At 45.9% G+C, this 19742-nt stretch overlaps 1 protein-coding gene across 3 annotated transcripts in view; it reads right to left on the bottom strand.

The window, feature by feature from the left end:
- DTNBP1 (dystrobrevin binding protein 1) overlaps positions 1 to 19742 on the bottom strand; it is a 156053-nt gene that overhangs the window by 612 nt on the left and 135699 nt on the right. For 2 of the 3 annotated variants that reach the window (XM_017874513.1, XM_017874514.1), the window contains 2 exons: positions 10103 to 10258; positions 1097 to 1237 (listed from right to left, as the gene is read on the bottom strand). In XM_017874513.1, the coding sequence (XP_017730002.1) occupies positions 1097 to 1237; positions 10103 to 10258 (297 nt within the window). Of the gene's footprint in view, positions 1 to 148; positions 1238 to 10102; positions 10259 to 19742 lie in introns of those variants that run through there. The other variant, XM_017874512.1, reaches the window with a different exon arrangement.

The following is a 19742-nucleotide window of genomic DNA, read 5'->3' as shown; positions in this document are numbered from 1 at the left end:
TTCTGTCCCCTAAGGAGTCAGCCACCTGTGACAAAGATCAAGAGCTCCTAGGACTATGTGATAGTGTGTAATAGAGGCCCGAGGGCAAGTGCTACGTATCTTGGAGGAGCAGTCCCTGTAACCTCGATAATCTAGATGTCTGTCTTTCTACCCTTTTCAGTAATTCAGAGACACCACTGCTGAGACAGTCGGAATTACTGACCTTTCAGCAGGTCCCCAATTTTATGGAACTAAATAGGTTCTTCAAGGAATCAAAATTCTATCTTCAGGTGTCACTGTTTCTAAAGCTTTCCTTGACTCTGGGTGAGGGTTCATTCTGGTTTCCAGTATTCCAGCCTTCTCAGGATGGAGGCAAATGCACCCAAGCCCCTTCTCTTTCCTGGGATGACACCGTTCTGACAGATTGCCAGGAGAAGTGGGTGAGAAGTTTAGAGGAAGCAGAAACCGTGGTAATGGTAGAACCTTCCAGAGATGGCTGCGGTGCTGCCAGGAGGACTGAGCTTTGCCTTGACCCAGCCAGAAGAACTGGTCTGAAATTTGAAATGCACCTAGCCCAGGTACAGGTCTGGCACCTCGGTCAATATTTGCTGCATGAATGTGAAACAAAATTTTGGGAAGGGATGAAAGGAACTGAAACGCAACTAAGTTTTACAACACAGGCCAAGAGCTGAACATACACCATGGCTTTGCCCCATAGCAGGCATGCCCCTAAATGTCTGCCGCATCAAGAGGGAAGAGTTCCGTGTGAGCCACGCAGGAGAGTCTGCACCTCCCTGCAAACGCCAGTCCTTAATCACAAGGAGCAGACTCAGATGGATTTCTGGGTGGTAAAGGAGGGAAAACAAGAAAGCTCTCAACTCACCAAAGTTACCGGAGTGGAGCATGTCAAATCTTTGAGAAGAATTCATGAAGGAACCACACCGCTGTTGCAGCTGCCACACAGCCGTGTGGAACCGTGGGGTAGGGGAGCCAGGAGCTGGCCGTGCGCTTGGGGGTTTGTGTGTAAATGACTGGCAGATGTTTCTCACTTCTCCCTTTGGAGGTGAGTGGCATCGGTATAGCCCCGGTTCAGCTGATGCAAGTTTGTCAACCCTACCTAAGGCGGGGGACAGCACAGTGTTCTCCTCTCCCGAGTTCAGGAAGACGTCCAGGGCCTCCTGGTCAGATATGTCCATCAGGTCCATCTGCTCCAGCATGTCCACATTCACTTCCATGGATGACATGCTGCCTATGGGCTCTGCGGAGAGATCAGCAACACGAGGAAGGACATGTCTTTAATATCATTTCAACAGGTGATCTTCCATCGGCATTAGGCTAACTAAGCTTACTTCAAAACGGAATTTGAAGCAACATATTAGTAGATAACATATGCCAGTCTGGCACTTTAAATGCATCCTAAATTACCCTTGGCAACTATTATACCTTTTACACTTTCCTTAATCTGCTCATCCCCAGCCCTTCGGGACGCTGAAGACCAATCCCCACATTAAGCGATTTCTGGCTGTTTGGAGTAGGACCCTCAGCCTGTCTCAAGGAGGCCAACATTCCTGCAGCAACAGTTAGCGACCTTCCTCCCTGCCAGCCAGGACTCTGCTTCCTGCCTACAGTTGCCCCGAAACTTCCAGGCAGGCACAGTCCTCTAATTGCAAGTGGAGTTTCCACTGTCCTTGGAACATTTCTCAGGCCTAATGGCTGAAGGGGTTTGAACATCTGTAAGCTGCAAGAGCTCCATGCAGTGGAAGCACAGACTAGGAGAGAACAAAACCCAGCCCACCAGCAGACGGCGACCCCAAGAAACAGCACATGCCTGGTCAGCCTCCGCCCGGCCCTGAGCACGGGACACCTCACAGGTCTTTCCTCATAGGCAAACGACCTCTATGGTCCAGAAAACCACAAGCCACATAAGTTATCGTAGCCACGGGGATGCCTAGCAGAAGCAAATGCAAAGTTTTTCTGGAATGACCCTCCCCTAACCTTGGTTTATACAAAGTCAATCCCAACCCAATCTGGCATTTGTAACACACATGGAATGAGCCACTCCGAGTGAGGGGCAGCAGAAACAAACAGTATCCTTGCGAAAGAACCTGAGATGGCTGTTCACACACTGCAGTCACAGGAAGGGTAGAGTCAAAAACAAGGTGTCAAAAATAAGGACAGACATTTGAAAGAGAACCAAATAATGACTAGGTAGAAGAGACTGAAATCTCAAACTTGGGGCACAGTCACAGCCCCATAGAAAATGAATAAACTAGACGGCAGGGTGAGTAAATCTGTGCAATGCAGCATAGCGGAACAAAGGGAAATGCAAGCGAGCATAAGAGGTCTGCGAGACACAGAAGCGTAGCATCTGGTCACGTCTCCCCAGAGCCAAGAAGGGAAGAGAACTCTATTCAAAGAAGCTGATGATTTTCCCAAATCGATGAAAGACATCGGGACCCAGATTTAAAAAGCAAAATATTCCAAGTGAGATCAAAGCAATCCTCACCTACATCAATTGCTTTGAAGTTGGAGAACATCAAAGACAAAGGCTCTCTAAAAAGCAGCCAGAGAGAGAGGGCAGGTTAAGAAAGAGAAGGAAATAATTAGGATGACAGGCAACTTCTGAACAACAATAATAAAAGCCAGAAGACTGTGGAGTAAGTTCAAAGAGGAGAGAGAAATGTCGTCTCTAAAATGGTGTAACATTAGGTATCATTTAAGATCCAGGAGAGGAGAAGCAGAGACCAAGAAGAAACACGTCATCACAAGCCTGCTCTCGCTGGAGGCACAGCGAAGGAAGGACTGAGTGCAAGAAAGCATGTTAAGCAAAGAGACGTGTGAGTGTGTGAGTTAATGTAAAACCTGGAATGGAACAGTCATAACAAGGAGTCACCAGGGCCAAATTACCCTCCTGAACAAAGACACGGGGGCAGAGAGGAGGGTGCTCAGAGCCACAGGACATGAGATTACGGCTTCATCTGGGAGGAAAGTGAGTCTCACTATCTTCAGGCTCAGAAAATCACTAAAGTTCAGCACTCAAATGAGAGGTAAGAGTAATTCCTATTTTCAGTTGGGGAAAAGTGTTATGGTTTAGATGGTCCCATGCTTGGCAGCATCCTCCCCACCAACTGAGGCAGCCTGCTCTGCCTCGGACTTGGCCAGGGTTGAGCTCAGCCACACAGGGACAGCAGTTCACTGGGCTTGATCTTCAGGGCTGAGTGGTCAGGGGAATTTGATGGCACCCTGGTCAGGCTTGTTCTTTTTGGGGGCACACTTCTGAGGCTTTCCTTTCTGACCTACGGAAGCCTTTTGCCAAGGCCTTTCTGTCTTTTAGATTTTGGCTTCTGACTTCCGTTTTGAAAATTTGTCTGTGCCATCTTCTTGAAAAGGGCAGGAGTATAACTTAGGAGAGAAAAAATTGGACTAAGAAGCACAGGAAAAGCTTTCAGGAAAATTCTGTAGCACCAAATAAGATGGTAATGAGTGTCAGTGATCACAGGAAATGTCAGTGAGCCAAACTTGCCAGTTCAGAGATTATACGACTGAACTGAAGTAAAATCCAGCTACCTTCTGTTCACAGGAGGCAAATATGGAGACACAGAAACATGAAAATGTTTCTTAAAAAATGAAAAGATATAATGAGCAAACAAAGAAGAAAGCTGATATAGCTATATTAATATCAAAATAGATTTTAATGGGAAACAAAAGTAATACTGGGATAAAGAGTAGTACTTAGTGACTTTTAAATGGTTCAATTCACCAGGAAGATAATCTAAAACTTCTATTTTGGTTACGTTTTAAAGTTAAAAAATGGCATGACAATGAAAACATGATATCCGTGATCTTGGGCGCGTGTCACTATACCTACTCGATGGCTGACATCAGCAGTCCTAAAGTTAGTAAGAGAAATCGAAATCCTATTCTCCAATCACAATGAAATTTAGTTAGAAATTGGTAACTGCTAGGAAAACTTTCACATATCTAATTATTTTTAAAAACATTTATAAACAGTTCACAAATCAAATATGAAATGCTAATGATAAAATTTACCCAGAAATTATTAGTGCCAAATTTGTAGGATTCAACTAAAACGGTACCCCTGCAAGAAATCCATAGCTTTGAATGCCTTACCAGAGAGGAACGCTGAAAGTCAAGCCTGAATATTCAACTTAGGTTAGAAAAAAACAAACGCCCAAAGAAAGCAAAACTGAAGAGAAGTTAATCAAACAGCAGAAAGAACAAAGAAGCTGGTTAGGTTCTGGGGTAAGACTCATCGTAAGTAGAGATGAAAGGAATAAAAGGCACATGAACAATTTTAAGAATGCAAAAGCAAACCTACCCAGGAACACAGTTAAGGGGGAGACGCACACCATGGGCAACGTTACGCTGACATAGCGGACAACTAAAGACAATTCCATGGAAAACTTGCCAAAATTAACGAGAAATAGGAAATCTCTATAGCCATCAGAAAAAAAGAATAGGTAAAGTCACTGGTCTCAGCATCGGAGACAAGTTCTACCGGCCATTCAGGAATGCATGAGATACGTGCACTTGCAGAAAGATCCAATACCACTAAGAGGCCCATTGTGTCTCCATCCAGAAACTTACTGCAATTCTGCTCAAATTGTAGACAAGGTTCTTCAACAAACTTGAAACTGTGACATTTACACCAAAGGACAAGACCCCAAGAGTCATGGCAACTATGAAGAAAATAAATGTGTGCAGACGCGCAGGGCAGGGCGGGAAATGCGTGCAGACGCGCAGGGCAGGGCGGGAAATGCGTGCAGACGCGCAGGGCAGGTCGGGAAATGCGTGCAGACATGCAGGGCAGGGCGGAATAGCTCCAGCAGACTCAGGCTTCACTAGAAAACGTTTGCTCAGTCCCAGCACTCCTGACACTGCACCAGATCGTTCTTGGTGGTGGGGTTGTCGTGGGTAGTGTGGGATGTTTAACTGCGTCCCTGGCCTCTGCCCACTAGGTGCCAGTAGCACACCCTTACCCCAAGCATGACAAGCAAAATGGCTCTCCAGACATTGCCAAATGCCCCCTCGGGGGCAAAAGTGTCTCCAGCTGAGTACCAACACTTGAGATGAGTAAGTATACAACAGTGTAGTTTTGGCTCAGGGACGGGCAGCAGAAGAACGCAGCCCAAGAGAGGCTTGAAGACTCCCGAATGGTGTCGTTTCATTCCAACAGATTAGCAAAAATTAAAAAATCTGACGCTACCAAGTGCCAGTAAAGATGAATCAGAACGTGCATACGTGGCTGGGGAGCCTATAAACTGGTGCAAATGTCTGGCAAGGAATTTGACAGAATCTAGTAAAATGAAAGATAGCCATGTCATTATGACCAGTAATTCCTCTCCTAGTTATATACCCTAAAGAAGTGATTCCCAACGTGTGGTTCCCCTCAGCATCACCTGGGAACTTGGTTATAATGCAAATCCTCAGGCCCCACCCACACCTGCACAGTCACAAACCCTGCAGTGGGCCCAGGAATCCATGTTGGAACCACAGACCCTCCAGGGGTCTGTGAGGCTTCCCAAGTCTGAGAACAGCTGGTCTTAAAGCAACTCTCACGGATGTGTACAGACAGACAAATTATAAGATTGTCCAAGGCCAGGTGTGGTGGCTCACGCCTGTAATCCCAGCACTTAGGGAGGTCCAGGTGGGAGGATCACTTGGGCCCAGGAGGGTCAAGACCAGCCTGGGCCACATAGTGAGACCGTATCTCTCTAAAAAATTAAAAAATTAGCCAGGCATGGTGGCGCACACCTGTAGTCCCAGCTACTCGGGAGTCTGAGGTGGTAGGACCACTTGAACCCAGGAGTGCCAGACTGCAATGAGCTATGATTATGCCACTGCACTGCAGCCTGGGTGACAGAGCGAGACTCCGTCCTAAAAAAAAAAAGTCCGTGCCGGCATTGTTTTTATGAAAGAAGAAAACTGGAAACAGATACCCATCAATACAACAGTGAACAAATGACATTTATTCCATGGAAATGACTATTTAAGAATAGAAATCAAATGAGAGGTGAATGTATCAGTATGGATGATTCTCAAAATCACAGCACTTAGGTGCACTTTTGCCTGTCAATTCTCTCTTTTCTAACTGTAATTGTAATTTGATCACTAGCCCCAAACCTCGTTCTCTTCCCAGGGCACTGGGTCCACTCTGGAGCATCCCAGAGCTGAGTCAATCCCTCGGAAGCAGGCACACCCCTGGCTCCATAGGATTCCATTTTGCTGAACTACTGATTCAGAGACACAAGAGCCTGAAATCTATGGGAATACAGAGCCAGAAAACCCAGGCACAGCCCAGGACATCTCCGAGGTGATTTATTAATAAGTAACTGCAGGCTACCCTGACATTCAGCAATAAAATGAAAGCAATAAAAATGCTTTTCTAAGAAAATGGCAGTCATATCAGGCAGAAGATCAAACCTGGGCTAGGGTCTTACAAAACACCTAATGATGCCCTAATGGCACGGAGAGCTCTGCGGGGCCTGTGGTGGCACCCAGACCCCCTCTGCTGCTCAGCCCTCCTGGCACGGCCTTCAGTCCTCAAGCCTGAGAGCCTCTGTGCTTGGGGGGCCATCCGGCCTCAGCACCATCCAAGTGGCACAGAAGTGCCTTCACCCCTTCCTCTGATGATTCTCGGGATAAAACTTGCCATGGCCTTGTCTTAATTAAGAAATGATGCTTCTGAAAGTGAAATTCCAACTGCTATTTCTGACGTAGTGGAATGAGTCCAAAATACCATGTTTGCTGCAGAGTTTTTAAATTTTTGATTGATTCTCCTAAATTAATACTAATCCTTGGAGATGAAGATTCCTCCCTAAGAAAGGCGCTGTGGCTCGTCAGGCTGGGAAGTCGGAGCCGGCTCTGCACAGCCGTGCAATGGGATGTCCGATTCCCGTATGCGGCTGTCCCTCAGCTCTAGCGGAAGAGAAAGCTAAAAAGCCCAGAGCCTCCAATTTTCTTCTTCAAAGTTTTCAAAACCATATATTGACAACATGTGCCTAATTTTTACCTTAAAAACATGAGTCCAACATTTTCTTGAAACTTAATCTTTGAGTACTCAAAACCACGAAAATTTAACCACTTCATATTTCCTTGCAGGTATTTCTCGCAGGTAGCTGCTAGACGCATCCCTCTGCCAGCCCAGTGCCTTGCTAGCTGTGGAGGAGGTGCAGTGCGTGCCTGTCCCTGTCACCAGGGGCTGGTCATCAACAGAAGTTGCTCCTTAGAAGCCGGCCACACACCTACTACATCATCATCAGCCGTATGTCTGTGGCTCTCCCTATAATGGGAGCTTCCTGAGAGGCACTTTCATTTCTCTGTGCTTCCTCTGGGCTCACCAGCAAGTGCTAAACTGAAGGAAGATAGAGTTAAGTTGTTCACCAATCAGAGTTTCTGTGGCTGTCCATTATCAGTGCATCTCTTCTATGACATTGCTGCAATGTGTCATTATGTTCAAATTGGTGTGTCGGCCACGGTGTATCTGTATGGATTGAATGTGTCCCCCTAAAATTTGTATGTTGAAGCCCTAACCCCTACGATGAGGATACCTGGAGTTGGGACCGCTGGGAGGTGATTAGGTTAGATGAGGTCAGGTGGACATGGTGCCTGTGGTCGAGATTAGCCCTAATACCAAGAGACAGCAGAGGGCTCCACCCTACTGTTGGCCACGTGCACACATAGGGAGAAGCGGCCGTCTGTGAGCCAGGCAGAGAGCCCTTATCAGACACCGATCACGCCAGCACCCTGATCTTGGATCTGAGGCCTCCAGAACTGAGGGAAAAGAAATGTCTACTGTTCAAGCCACCCAGTCCACATGGTTTCGTTATGGCAGCGGGGGTAAAACAGTGTCCTTCTCTGCTTCTACCCATAGCAGGATAAAAATCCCTGGAGCAAACCTTCTCCTTCCTCCCAAAGGAGCCATGGAAAGCCACTCTCTACAACTTGCAGCAAACACGGAAGTAACAGAATCCTGTACGTCCACTCGGAGGAATGCACGGAGGACAAATGCAGGCTCACGGTTACAAGAATGGCGAAGGCTGACTCTAGAGAACGTTGTTAAGCTTCAAACCTACACTGTGCGTTGGAAGGTAAACAAGCATCATCCTCACAACTAACTGCGTTCACCAGCACACTATGAGGTCTTCAGCTACTGCTATTAATCTATTTTTCTCAACATTATTTTCTTTCCTCATTCTTGGATTTCTTTTTATGTATTCATTTATTTTTTGAGATGGAGTCTCACTCTGTCGCCAGGCTGGAGTGCAGTGGTGCGATCTCAGCTCACTGCAACCTCTGCCTCCCGGGTTCAAGCGATTCTCCTGCCTTAGCCTCTTGAGTAGCTGGGATTACAGGCACGTGTCACCACGCCTGGCTAATTTTTGCATTTTTAGTAGAGGCGAGGTTTCATCATGTTGGCCAAGATGGTCTCCATCTCTTGACGTTATGATCCACCCACCTTGGTCTCCCAAAGTGCTGGGATTACAGGCATGCGCCACCGTGCCCGGCCTCATTCTTGGATTTCTTTTTTTTTTTTTTTTTTGAGACGGAGTCTCGCTCTGTAGCCCAGGCTGGAGTGCAGTGGCCGGATCTCAGCTCACTGCAAGCTCCGCCTCCCGGGTTTACGCCATTCTCCTGCCTCAGCCTCCTGAGTAGCTGGGACTACAGGCGCCAGCCACCTCGCCCGGCTAGTTTTTTGTATTTTTTAGTAGAGACGGGGTTTCACCATGTTAGCCAGGATGGTCTCGATCTCCTGACCTCGTGATCCGCCCGTCTCGGCCTCCCAAAGTGCTGGGATTACAGGCTTGAGCCACTGCGCCTGGCCTCTTGGATTTCTTTAACTTCTCCTTGGAGGGGACACAGAACTGGATGACAAGGAAGAAACACTCCTGGAGGATGTGGTTGGGGGCAGGATAGAGAGAACAAAGGCCAGGGCCAGGCAAGCCTGGGGAGAGGATGAAGGCTGAGATTTGGGAGGTAAGGGAGGTGTCCAGGAGGTGATGAGAAATTCAGGAGAATGGGAGGGCAGAAAAACAGGGGAAGGTTTGGACGGGTCTCCCCGCTGCCTGGGGTCTGGTCCTGCCTATGCGGCGCAGGCTGGGGAGAAAATGTGAGCTGCTCAGTGCCACTGCCCTGTTCACCCCTGCTGTACCTCCGAGTCACTGGGTTCTTCCAAAGGAAAAGCTGGGAAGGAGTTCAGTGTCTGGACATCTAATCGGCTTGTTCCTTACAGCACTATTTACCGAGGGAAAGATTTTAAATGTTCAGCTAGGAAAACTGGTAGAATATATTAGGATACATCATGACAAAAAGACGCAGCCTTTGACACACAACCTCTCAAAGTATTTTTAACAACAGGGGGAAAGAGTCCTATATAACATGAAGAAAAGTTAGAGACAAAGCCATATATATGTACGGTCCAGTCAGATCGCAATTAAATAAGCAGACTTGACAGAGACTAGAAAGAACGCACAAAAAGCAGTAACAGGGATTATTCTGTCCTGGAGAATTAAGGGCAATTTTCCGTTTGTCCATTTTGGTAATTTCTAGAAGCCTAATTTGTGTTTGTAATCTTTGTTTTTTTGAGACAGTCTCACTCTGCCACCCAGGCTGGAGAGCAATGGCGCGATCTCGGCTCACGGAAACCTCTGCCTCCTGGGTTCAAGCGATTCCCGTGCTTCAGCCTCCTGAGTAGCTGGGATTACAGACATGCACTACCACGCCTGGCTACTTTCAGTATTTTAGTAGAGACGGGGTTTCACCATGATGGCCAGGCTGGTCTCAAACTCCTGACCTCGGGTGATCCGCCTGCCTTGACCTGCCAAAGTGCTGGGATTACAGGCATAAGCCACCACGCCTGGCCGTATCTGTAATCTTTAGAGGTATTAAAAAAATATATCTTCAACTAAAGCCTAGACTGATAGAAGAGGCATAATCAGGGCAAGAGATAGGTGGCCCGACGCACACATTTTGGTTGCTGGAGTCTAATAACAGAACGGGACTTCTGAGGACTCTGCCTCATGCCCTGCTCTGGGGAGAGGAGCCCATCGCCACCCTGCATAGCCACTGAGTCCCTGCTCCAGCAGCCCCGGCCCCAACTCACCTCGCCGCTCTGCGATCTGCAGGTAGCCGGTGGACAGGTACTGCTCCATGTCCTGCTGGAAGGCTTCCTCAAAAAACTTCTGCCGCTCCTTCAGCTTCATTTGCTGGGTGTGCTCCATTTCCAGGACCTTCTGGGCGTGCTCTGCATCTAGTTCAGCTGAGGAAACAGAATAACTGGGGTTAGGGTTTGAAAAGGGACTGAGAGAGGAAATGGGTATAAACAGCTGCTCACATCCCCCCTCCAAGTGGATGGAGTCATGCTGCATTGACAGACTTAGGCTGGTGCCCCGACCGTGTGTACAGGTGGCCTCCTTGCCCCCCCAATCTGCTGCACTGCTTCCCCCTACCTGGGCAGTCAGGCCCTTTGTTCCACACCTTTGCATGTGCTGTTCCCTTTGCTGGAACAACCTTCCCCCCTCCCACCACATCGCCCATTCGTCAGTCACAAACAGCTGTTCACCTTCCAAGACTAGCTTCTCAGGTCGTCCTTCTGCTAACTCCAGTGGAGTCTGCTGCTCCATCCAGATGTTTCCACATCCCTGTGTTTAAACTTCTGCAGCTGACTTACAAATTGCAGTGCAATTGCTAAGGACTTGGAGTCCCTGCAAGACTGTGATCATATATGACTCATTTCAACATGCTGTCACTCAGCTCAGTGCCTGGAACACAGTAAGTTCTCAAGGCATGTTTGTTAAAAGTGTGTAACAGTGGAATACTATTCACCCTTAAAAAGAAAGGAAATTCTGACACATGCTATAACATGGATGAACTTGAACACATACGCTAAGTGGAATAAGCCAGTCACAAAAAGGCAAATGCTGTATGGTTCCACTCATATGAGGTACCTAGCACAGTCAGGTTCATGGAGACAGGAAGAGTGGTGCTCTCAGGGCGGGGGAGAGGCGTGGGGGCTTAGTGGTTAATGGGTATAGACTTTCCGTTTTACAAGATGAAAGAGATCTGGAGATGGATGGTGGTGATGGATATACAGCATGAATATATTTAATACCACTCAGCTGGACACTTACAAATTGTATGTATACACAAAATGGTAAATTTTATGTGTATTTTACCACAGTAAAAAGTTGGGAACAGGGCTGGGTGTGGTGGCTCACGCCTGTAATCCCAGCACTTTGGGAGGCCGAGGCAGGCAGATCACCTGAGGTCAGGAGTTCAAGACCAGCCTGGCCAATATGGTGAAACCCCATCTCTACTAAAATACAAAATTAGCCAGGCATGGTGGCAGGCGCCTATAGTCCCAGCTACTTGGGAGGCTGAGGCAGGAGAATCACTTGAACCCAGGAGGCAGAGGTTGTAGTGGGCTGAGATGGCGCTACTGCATTCCACCCTGGGCGACAGAGTGAGACTCCATCCCACCCCCCGCAAAAAAAAAAGTTGGGAACAAAAAAAGTAGCCATCATGGTACATTACAAAGTATTTAGTCTTGGCTTTTTAGTGTTTACTGGCCACACAACCTAATCAGTTAACCTTCTCATCTGAAAATTGGGATAGAAATATTAACCCAATATTGACATGAAACATATGAAAGGATATGAAATAATTTTATAACTTAAGTGACCAGTGACCCTTAAAGGTAGGCCTGAGTCAGTAATATATAAGGCAAGAACACTAACATAATCAACTTTCACCTGGTCATTCAAGCAAGAACCCCAAATCTCCCAGCTATAAACACTTTCCAGGGGTTTAACCTTTCCTCAAGGCATGTGATATGGTTTAGCTCTGTGTCCCCGCCCAAATCTCATATCAAATTGTAATCCTCACATGTCAGGGGAAGGAAGTCATTGGGTCATGGGGACAGTCTCCCCCATGCTGTTGTCGTGACAGTGAGTAGTTCTCACTAGATCTGATGGTTGTATAAGGGTCTGACAGTTCCTCCTCCACATGCTGATACTCTCCGCCTTGTGAAGGAGCCTGCTTCCCCTTCCACCATGATTGTAAGTTTCCTGAGGCCTCCCAGCCATGCAGAACTGTGGGCTTATTAAACCTCCTTTGTTTATAAATTACCCAGTCTCAGGGTTTGTTGTTGTTTTGTTTTGTTTTGTTTTTTGAGATGGAGTCTCACTTTCTTCCCCAGGCTGGAGGGCAGTGGCACGATCTCAGTTCACTGTAACCTCTGCCTCCTGGGTTCAAGCAATTATTATGCCTCAGCCTCCCAAGTAGCTGGGATTACACGTGCGCGCCACTATGCCCAGCTAATTTTTTGTATTTTTAGTAGAGACGGGGTTTTGCAATGTTGGTCAGGCTGGTCTCAAACTCCTACCTCAAGTGATCTGCCTGCCTCGGCCTCCCAAAGTGCTGGAATTACAGGTGTGAACCACTGCACCCGGCCTCAGGTATTTCTTCATAGCAGTGTGAATAGTGACTAATGCAGTAAATTGGTACTGGAGAGAGAGGGGTATTGATATAAAGATACTTGAAAACGTGGAAGGGACTTTGGAACTGGGTAATGGGCAGAGGCTGGAACAGTCTGGAGGGCTCAGAAAAAGACAGGAAGATGTGGGAAGGTTTGGAACCTCCTAGAGATTTGTTGAATGGTTTCAACCAAAATGCTGATAATGATGTGAACAATGAGTCCAGACTGAGGTGGTCTCAGATGGAGACGAGGAACTTATTGGAAACTGGAGTAAAGCTCACTCATGCTATGCTTTAGCAAAAAGACTGGTGGCATTTTGCCCCTGCCCTAGAGATCTGTGGAACTTTGAACTTGAGAGAGATAATTAAGGCTATCAGGTGGAAGAAATTTCTAAGCAGCAAAGCATTCAAGACATGACCTGGGTTATTGTGAAAGCATTCAGTTTTTTTTTTTGAGACGGAGTCTCGCTCTGTCGCTGAGGTGGGTCCGCGCACACGCACGCTGGATCTCACAGCTCCACTGCAAGCTCTGCCTTTCGGTTCACGCCCATTCTCCCTGTCTCAGCTCCAGAGTAAGCTATGGGACTATAGGCGCCCACCACCCTCGCCGGCTAGTTTTGTAAATAATATTTTTTTTTTTTAGTAGAGACGGTTTCACCGTGTTTGCCAGGAATGGTCCTCGATCTCCGGACTCTTGTGATCCGCCCGTCCCAGCCTCCCAAAGTGCTGGGATTACAGGCTTGAGCCACCGCGCCCGGCCGAAAGCATTCAGTTTTATGCGTTCACAAGGAGATGGTTTGAGATTGGAGTTTATGTTTACAAGAAAAGCAGAGCATAAAAATTTGGAAATTCTGTAGCCTGATGATGCACTAGAAAAGAATAACCCATTTTCTGGGGAGAAATTCAAGCCAGCTGAAAAAATTTGCATAAATAATGAGGAGTTGAATGTTAAGTGCCAAGACAATGGGGAAAATGTCTCCAGGGCATGTCAGAGATTTTGGCAGCAGCCCCTCCCATCACAGGCCCAGAGACCTAGGAAGAAAAATTGTTTTGTGGGCCAAGCGCAGGGCCCAGCTGCTCTGTGCAGCCTTGGGACATGGCACCTGCATTCCAGCCACTCTAACTATAGCTGTGGCTACAAGGGGCCAAGGTACAGCTCGGGCTATTACTTCAGAGGGTGCAAGCCGCAAGCTCTGGCGGCTTCCACATGGCGTTAGGCCTGTGGGTGCATGGAAGTCAAGAATTGAGGTTTGGAACCTTGGCCTAGATCTCACAGGATGTATGAAAATGCCTGGATGTCCAGGCAGAGGTTTGCTGCAGGGACAGAGCCCTCATGGAGATCTCTATTAGGGCAGTGCAAACAGTAAATATGGGGTTGGTGCCCCCACACAGAGTCCCCACTGGGATACTGCGTAGCGGAGCTGTGAGAAGAGGGCCACCGCCCTCCAGAGCCCAGAATCGTAGATCCAATGACAGCTTGCACCATGCACCTGAAAAGGATGTAGGCACTCAATGCCAACCTGTGAAAGAGCTTGCCCAAGGCCGTGGGAGCCACCCCTTGCATCAGTATGACCTGGATGTAAGATATGAAGTCAAAGGAGATTATTTTGGAGCTTTAAGATTTAATGACTGCCCTGCTGGATTTCAGACTTGCTTGGGGCCTGTACACCCTTTGTTTTGGCCAATTTCTCCCATTTGGAATGGGAACATTTATCCAATGCCTGTAGTCTCATTGTATCTTGGAAGTAACTAACTTGCTTTTGACTTTATGGGCTCCTAGGTCAAAGAGACTTGCCTTGTGTCAGATGAGACTTTGGACTTAAGACTTCTGGGTTAGGCCGGGCACGGTGCTCATGCCTGTAATCCCAGCACTTTGAGAGGTCAAAGCAGATGGATCAAGAGGTCAAGGGCTGATAAGAGCAGCCCTGGGCTGACAGCAGGTGAAAGAAAAGGGGCCTCCACACCACAATCACCAGGAGCCTGAACTCTGGCAGTGACCTGAAGGGCCCAGGGCCCTCACACAGATTCTTCTCCAGTGCCTCCAGAAAAAAACGCAGCTCAACCTCATGGAACACTGGGCAGAGAACCCAGTCACACCTTGCCTAGACTTCTGCCCTACAAACTGGAAGCTGATAAATTTGTTTTGTTTTAAACTGTTATGTTTGTGGTTATCTATTACACAGCAATATGGAATTACTCCAAATAGGCTGTCTGTACGAATTCAGGTCCCTGATCAAATCTGGTTGACTGTAAAATTGAAAAAGGACAATCTGAGTGCTTTCCCTTACATAAATATTTCCTAACTCCTATCCTGTGTCTGTGGCAGACACCCTGCTCTGCTGAGTTTGGGTGCTATTATTCCAGAAAATCTAGTCATTTGCAGAATGTTTCAGCTACCCTGTGTTCTGGGATACACTGTAACAAACCATTTCACCCAAGGCATTGTTCCCTCTGGTTCAGCTCAGGGGAGTGTCAACATCTTGGGGGTGTTATCAAGATTAACAAAACAAACACAGCAGCTCTTACAATGGACAATGGTGAATGAGATCCATTATCTGCCTTAGTCCCCGCCCACCCCCAAATTCCCAGCACCACATTCTCAACGCCGGAGTCCAGCAAGCTGGTATGCATGGCAGATCTTAAAACCCAGGAATGGAGTTTATCATCTCAAATCAGGTATAGTGTCTAATACTTAGAATACTGTGGGCTTTCTTCTTATATTCTGATCTACATACATGCAAGAAACACAAAGTAATGCTAACCAAAGCAACATAGGAAAAGTACATTTTCCTAATTAGCATGTAATCACATGTGTATTTCCTCTGTGCATTCTGCTCATACTGTTGCCATTACTGGGTGCCTTCTCTCCATTTCCCGCTACCCTCATCTCGCACGTGTTTATGTGGAGACGGTCTGCCACAGTGGGAAGAGCTTCTGTGCTCACAGGTTTCAGGCTGGGCCCAACTCCGGTCCTGCTCCTAGCGCCTCTTGGCGCAGCCCTCTGGTCTACCTCTATGTTCAGCTGCAGCTATGGGAACCAGCGTTGTGTGCATTCACTGGGATGCACAGAGGGTCCCACCTCACGGCCATGCCTGTGTGGCTGTGTTTTTCTGGTCAGAGTATTCTCTGAATCTCAGGAAACGCAGCCAGCACAGCCCAGAAGTTCTGTGGAATTAAGGCAGCTCTCAACCAATAGGTGACGGAAGTCAGTGTCTCGGGACCCTGGTCTAACATCCTTTGGGTGGATGATTCTAGGAAGTGTTCTCAACGCTTCTCAGAGATCCTGGTACGATGGCACATTCTCAGTGGCTTTAGCAGCTTCCTGTTTTTAGCTTCTTCTCGTCGCTGTCTCACTCTCCCTGTCCCTCGCTCCTGCTTCTTGGAATCGCCTCCCAAAGGACCTGCAGCTAATCCTGGTCTCAGGCTCTTTTTCCACATAACTGATTCCACCTGAGTCGCAACTTCCTCCTCCATAGAGGTGCGGGAAAAACACCTACTTCATAAGGTTGTTGGCAGGATTAAATGAGGTAGCAAATACGAATCACCAAGCATACAGTGTTGGCCAACAGCTGGCAGCTAATGTTAATACCAGCGTTATTTAAACAACAGCCTCTTGAAGAGGGAGCAACAGGAAATATTACCAAGAACCAGGATTCACTATGCACTGAAAATCACTTGCTCTGGGCCCCACTCAGATGCTTAAGAATTAGTTACCTTTCAGGACTCTTAATAAATCTGCAAGGAATTTAGAGTGTACTCGTAAGAAAAAAAAAAACTGAACTGAAGAGGATGTCTTTTCACTTGTTTCACTTCAGTTGTCAACATATCTGTTCAAATGCTTCATGACTGCCAAGTGCATTAGAGTAAGTCAACCCTAAAATACATTAAGTGCGCTTCAAGTACTTCAAAGTTCAGCTAATCTTCTTTTAAAAAATAATTCCAGAATAGGCAGCTCAAAACCAAAGATCAATGCAGAAATCATCAAAGGGGTTTTAAAGAATATGTTGTTTTAACTGAATTAAGATTTTCTATAGATATATAATATAAAACATTTTCTCAACATTTTCTCAAACTTCTGCTTTAAAAGTTTGATGCTCGTGTTGCTGAATTATTGGCCCTTCAGTTTTTTCTATACCAGAATGAAATCCAATCATGTCTCAACCTTCACAAGGGAGGAGGGTAGGTTAGACAACGTAAAATGACTTTTTTTTTTTTTAGATGGAGTCTTGCTCTGTCGCCCTGGCTGGAGTGCAGTGGCGCAATCTCGGCTCACTGCAAGCTCTGTCTCCTGGGTTCACGCCATTCTCCTGCCTCAGCCTCCCCAGTAGCCGGGACTATAGGCGCCCGCCACCACTTCCAGCTAATTTTTTTGTATTTTTAGTAGAGACGGGGGTTTCACCATGGTAGCCAGGATGGCCTCGATCTCCTGACCTCGTAATCCACCCACCTCGGCCTCCCAAAGTGCTGGGATTACAGGTGTGAGCCACTGCACCGGCCTTAAAATGACTTATAAAAAAATAGGAGAAAAAAATCACTGTTTTAGGTTTTAAAACATGTTCCTCACTAGGTATCTGAAACATCCCCCACTGTCCCTGTCAGCTCCCTGCTTCATTTCAGCTTTTTGTATCTCGGGGCTGAGCACTAAGCCAGCTTCACTGAGGACCGAGCACAGTTGCACCACACCAGCCCCTATTCAGGATGACTATGAAAAAGCACAAAGCGGGCATTTAAAAATAACTTTGCTGCCCAGCAGCTAAGAGAGATTTACCCTCAGCGACGTGACTGAATGAGGATGTTCTTAATTGTGCTGTGTGTACTGAATCATCAATTGGGCCTGCATCAAGAAAACAACCAAATATGAAATGATGGGAGGATATCTGAAGGAAAAATTTCAAATCTAGAGGTTTAACAGCATCGAATTTTAGAATGAGGACTGAAAAATCTAAATTACAGAACTTTTCTACAAAGAAAATGACCCCTTGCTCACATTAAGGTGCCATTTATTATACTGGGGAAAGCCAGACAAATACAAAGATGTAAAGAACTTCAACAAATGGACTTCAGATTAAAAGAAAAAAAATCAAAACGATGCAGTAGTTTTTCTACGTCGAGTCGGGAGTAATCATTTAACTCCATTATCAACTCAGGCCTATGTCTTTTTATTTCAACTCCAGAACATTGCTCAAGTTTTATCTGACTGCAACTTCCACTTTAGCTACCACTATCAATTTCAAATGGATAATTACTCAAAACAACAAAAAATTCCATTACCACTGAAGATGGAATAATCAATTCTCAATTACACGTTTTAATGGGGCATAAGGGCGGCACAAGATATATGAAATTAAAGAAAAAAAAACCAAGTTCATTTCAGGAACAAATTCAACATATTCTACAACTAAGCCTTTTAACCGAGATAGGTAATAAAATACAGTGAGGTGTTAATGACTGAAAAAGGCCCCCAAACCTCTGGGAGTCATGTACAGAAAACTAGGATAAGCCTCTCTGTTAACAGAGTTCAAAATGTTAAAAGAGAAACAGTAACACTTACTAAATATGAACTGAGAAAAATTCTAGTAATCTCTATATTAAAGATTAAGAGCATTGTTCATTCAAGATAAATAAGACCAAGAATAAATTTTAAAAACTAACTTCAATATTTACAATTCAGGTGTTTTTATACTGAGTGAGGGAATATGAGTTTTGTGATATTAAAATACATGTGACATGATCAAGAGAGAACTGTGAAATCTCTGTCAATCGCTAAACAATTTTCTGAATACAAATAAAACATCTCTTCAAGCTGTTTTTTGATAAAAACAATTGCCAACAGTCTATCAAATTACATAACCACTAGAAGACATTAAATTCTGTCAATGTGACAGATTTAAAAAATTGGGACCTATGGTTTGTTTTGTTTTTTGTTTTTTTTAGACAGAGTCTCACTCTGTCTCACTGCCATCTCCACCTCCCTGGTTCAAGCCATTCTCATGCCTCAGCCTCCTGAGTAGCTGGGATTACAGGCACATGCCACCACACTCAGCTAATTTTTGTATTTTTAGTAGAGACAGGGTTTCACCATGTTTGACAGGATGGTCTTGATCTCCTGACCTTTTGATCTGCCCACCTCGGCCTCCCAAAGTGCTAGGATTACAGGTGTGAGCCATCGCGCCTGGCCAACTTTTTTTATGCTTCTAATTATTTGCATTTTTTTCTTTTGAGACAGAGTCTCACTGTATTGCCCAGGCTGGAGTGCAATGGCACGATCTTGGCTCAATGCAACCTCCACCTCCTGGGTTTAAGCGATTCTTGTGTCTCAGCCTCCTGAGTAGCTGAGATTACAGATGTACACAATCGCACCTGGCTCATTTTTGTATTTCTAGTGGAGACAGGGTTTCACCATGTTGGCCAGGCTGGTCTTGAACTCCTGACCTCAGGTGATCTGCCCACCTCAGTCTCCCAAAGTGCTGGGATTACAGGCATGAGATACTGTGCCCGGTCTATTTGCATTTATTTAATAGGGTATTTTTGATGCATGAACTATGTACCTTGAGGAAAATTTTTGGCCATAAAAAATTATTTATTCCACAAATAATAGGGTGAAAGTCCCTTTGTAGTCCCCATAAATAGATGACTACAACTAGCACATTTTGGTGTATACGGGATTCTCCCCCCATTAGAATGACTATATGAAATTGCAATACTCAATTTTTAAAGCTTTTTACTTTGAAATAATTACAGGTTCATAGGTTGTTATCTAGAAATGTATATCCTGAATGTCCCTCAATGCTAACATCTTACATAATTCTGGTATAAGGTCAAAACCCAACAACTGACATGGGTACAATCCACAAAGCTTATTCAGATTTCACCAGTCACACGTGCACTGTGTGTGCGTGCAGATGTGCATACAGCTCCACGCATAGCCTTGTGTAAGCACCACATCAACGTAGCACAACCACAAGACTCCCTCAGGTTCCCTTTGTAGGATACAGTAAATTCCTCTTCAAAGTTTAGCCTGTTAACTTCCTTTAAAATTCAAGAGGGAGAAAAATTGTTAAATACAGTAAGTTCTGAGTTCTTCTCCAAAGAACCAATATGTCAGTATGTTCAGCTTCCCTGTTCTTTGTTCTCCATTTTAAAGTTTAACTTCCTCGTTCTTTACTCTCCTTGCCCCTAGTTTCAGTAAATGACCCCCTCCTAGCCTCTGTCACCTGTTCTGTCCTTAGGCATCGTTAGTCACCTGTTCTGTAACTGTCCCTTCCAAA

The sequence above is a fragment of the Rhinopithecus bieti genome, unplaced genomic scaffold (genome assembly GCF_001698545.2).
Source record: "Rhinopithecus bieti isolate Rb0 unplaced genomic scaffold, ASM169854v2 scaffold_7684, whole genome shotgun sequence".
In the NCBI taxonomy this organism is placed as follows: Eukaryota; Metazoa; Chordata; class Mammalia; order Primates; family Cercopithecidae; genus Rhinopithecus; species Rhinopithecus bieti.
Note: the sequence above shows the minus strand (reverse complement) of the source record. Positions and strands in the feature narration are given on the sequence as shown.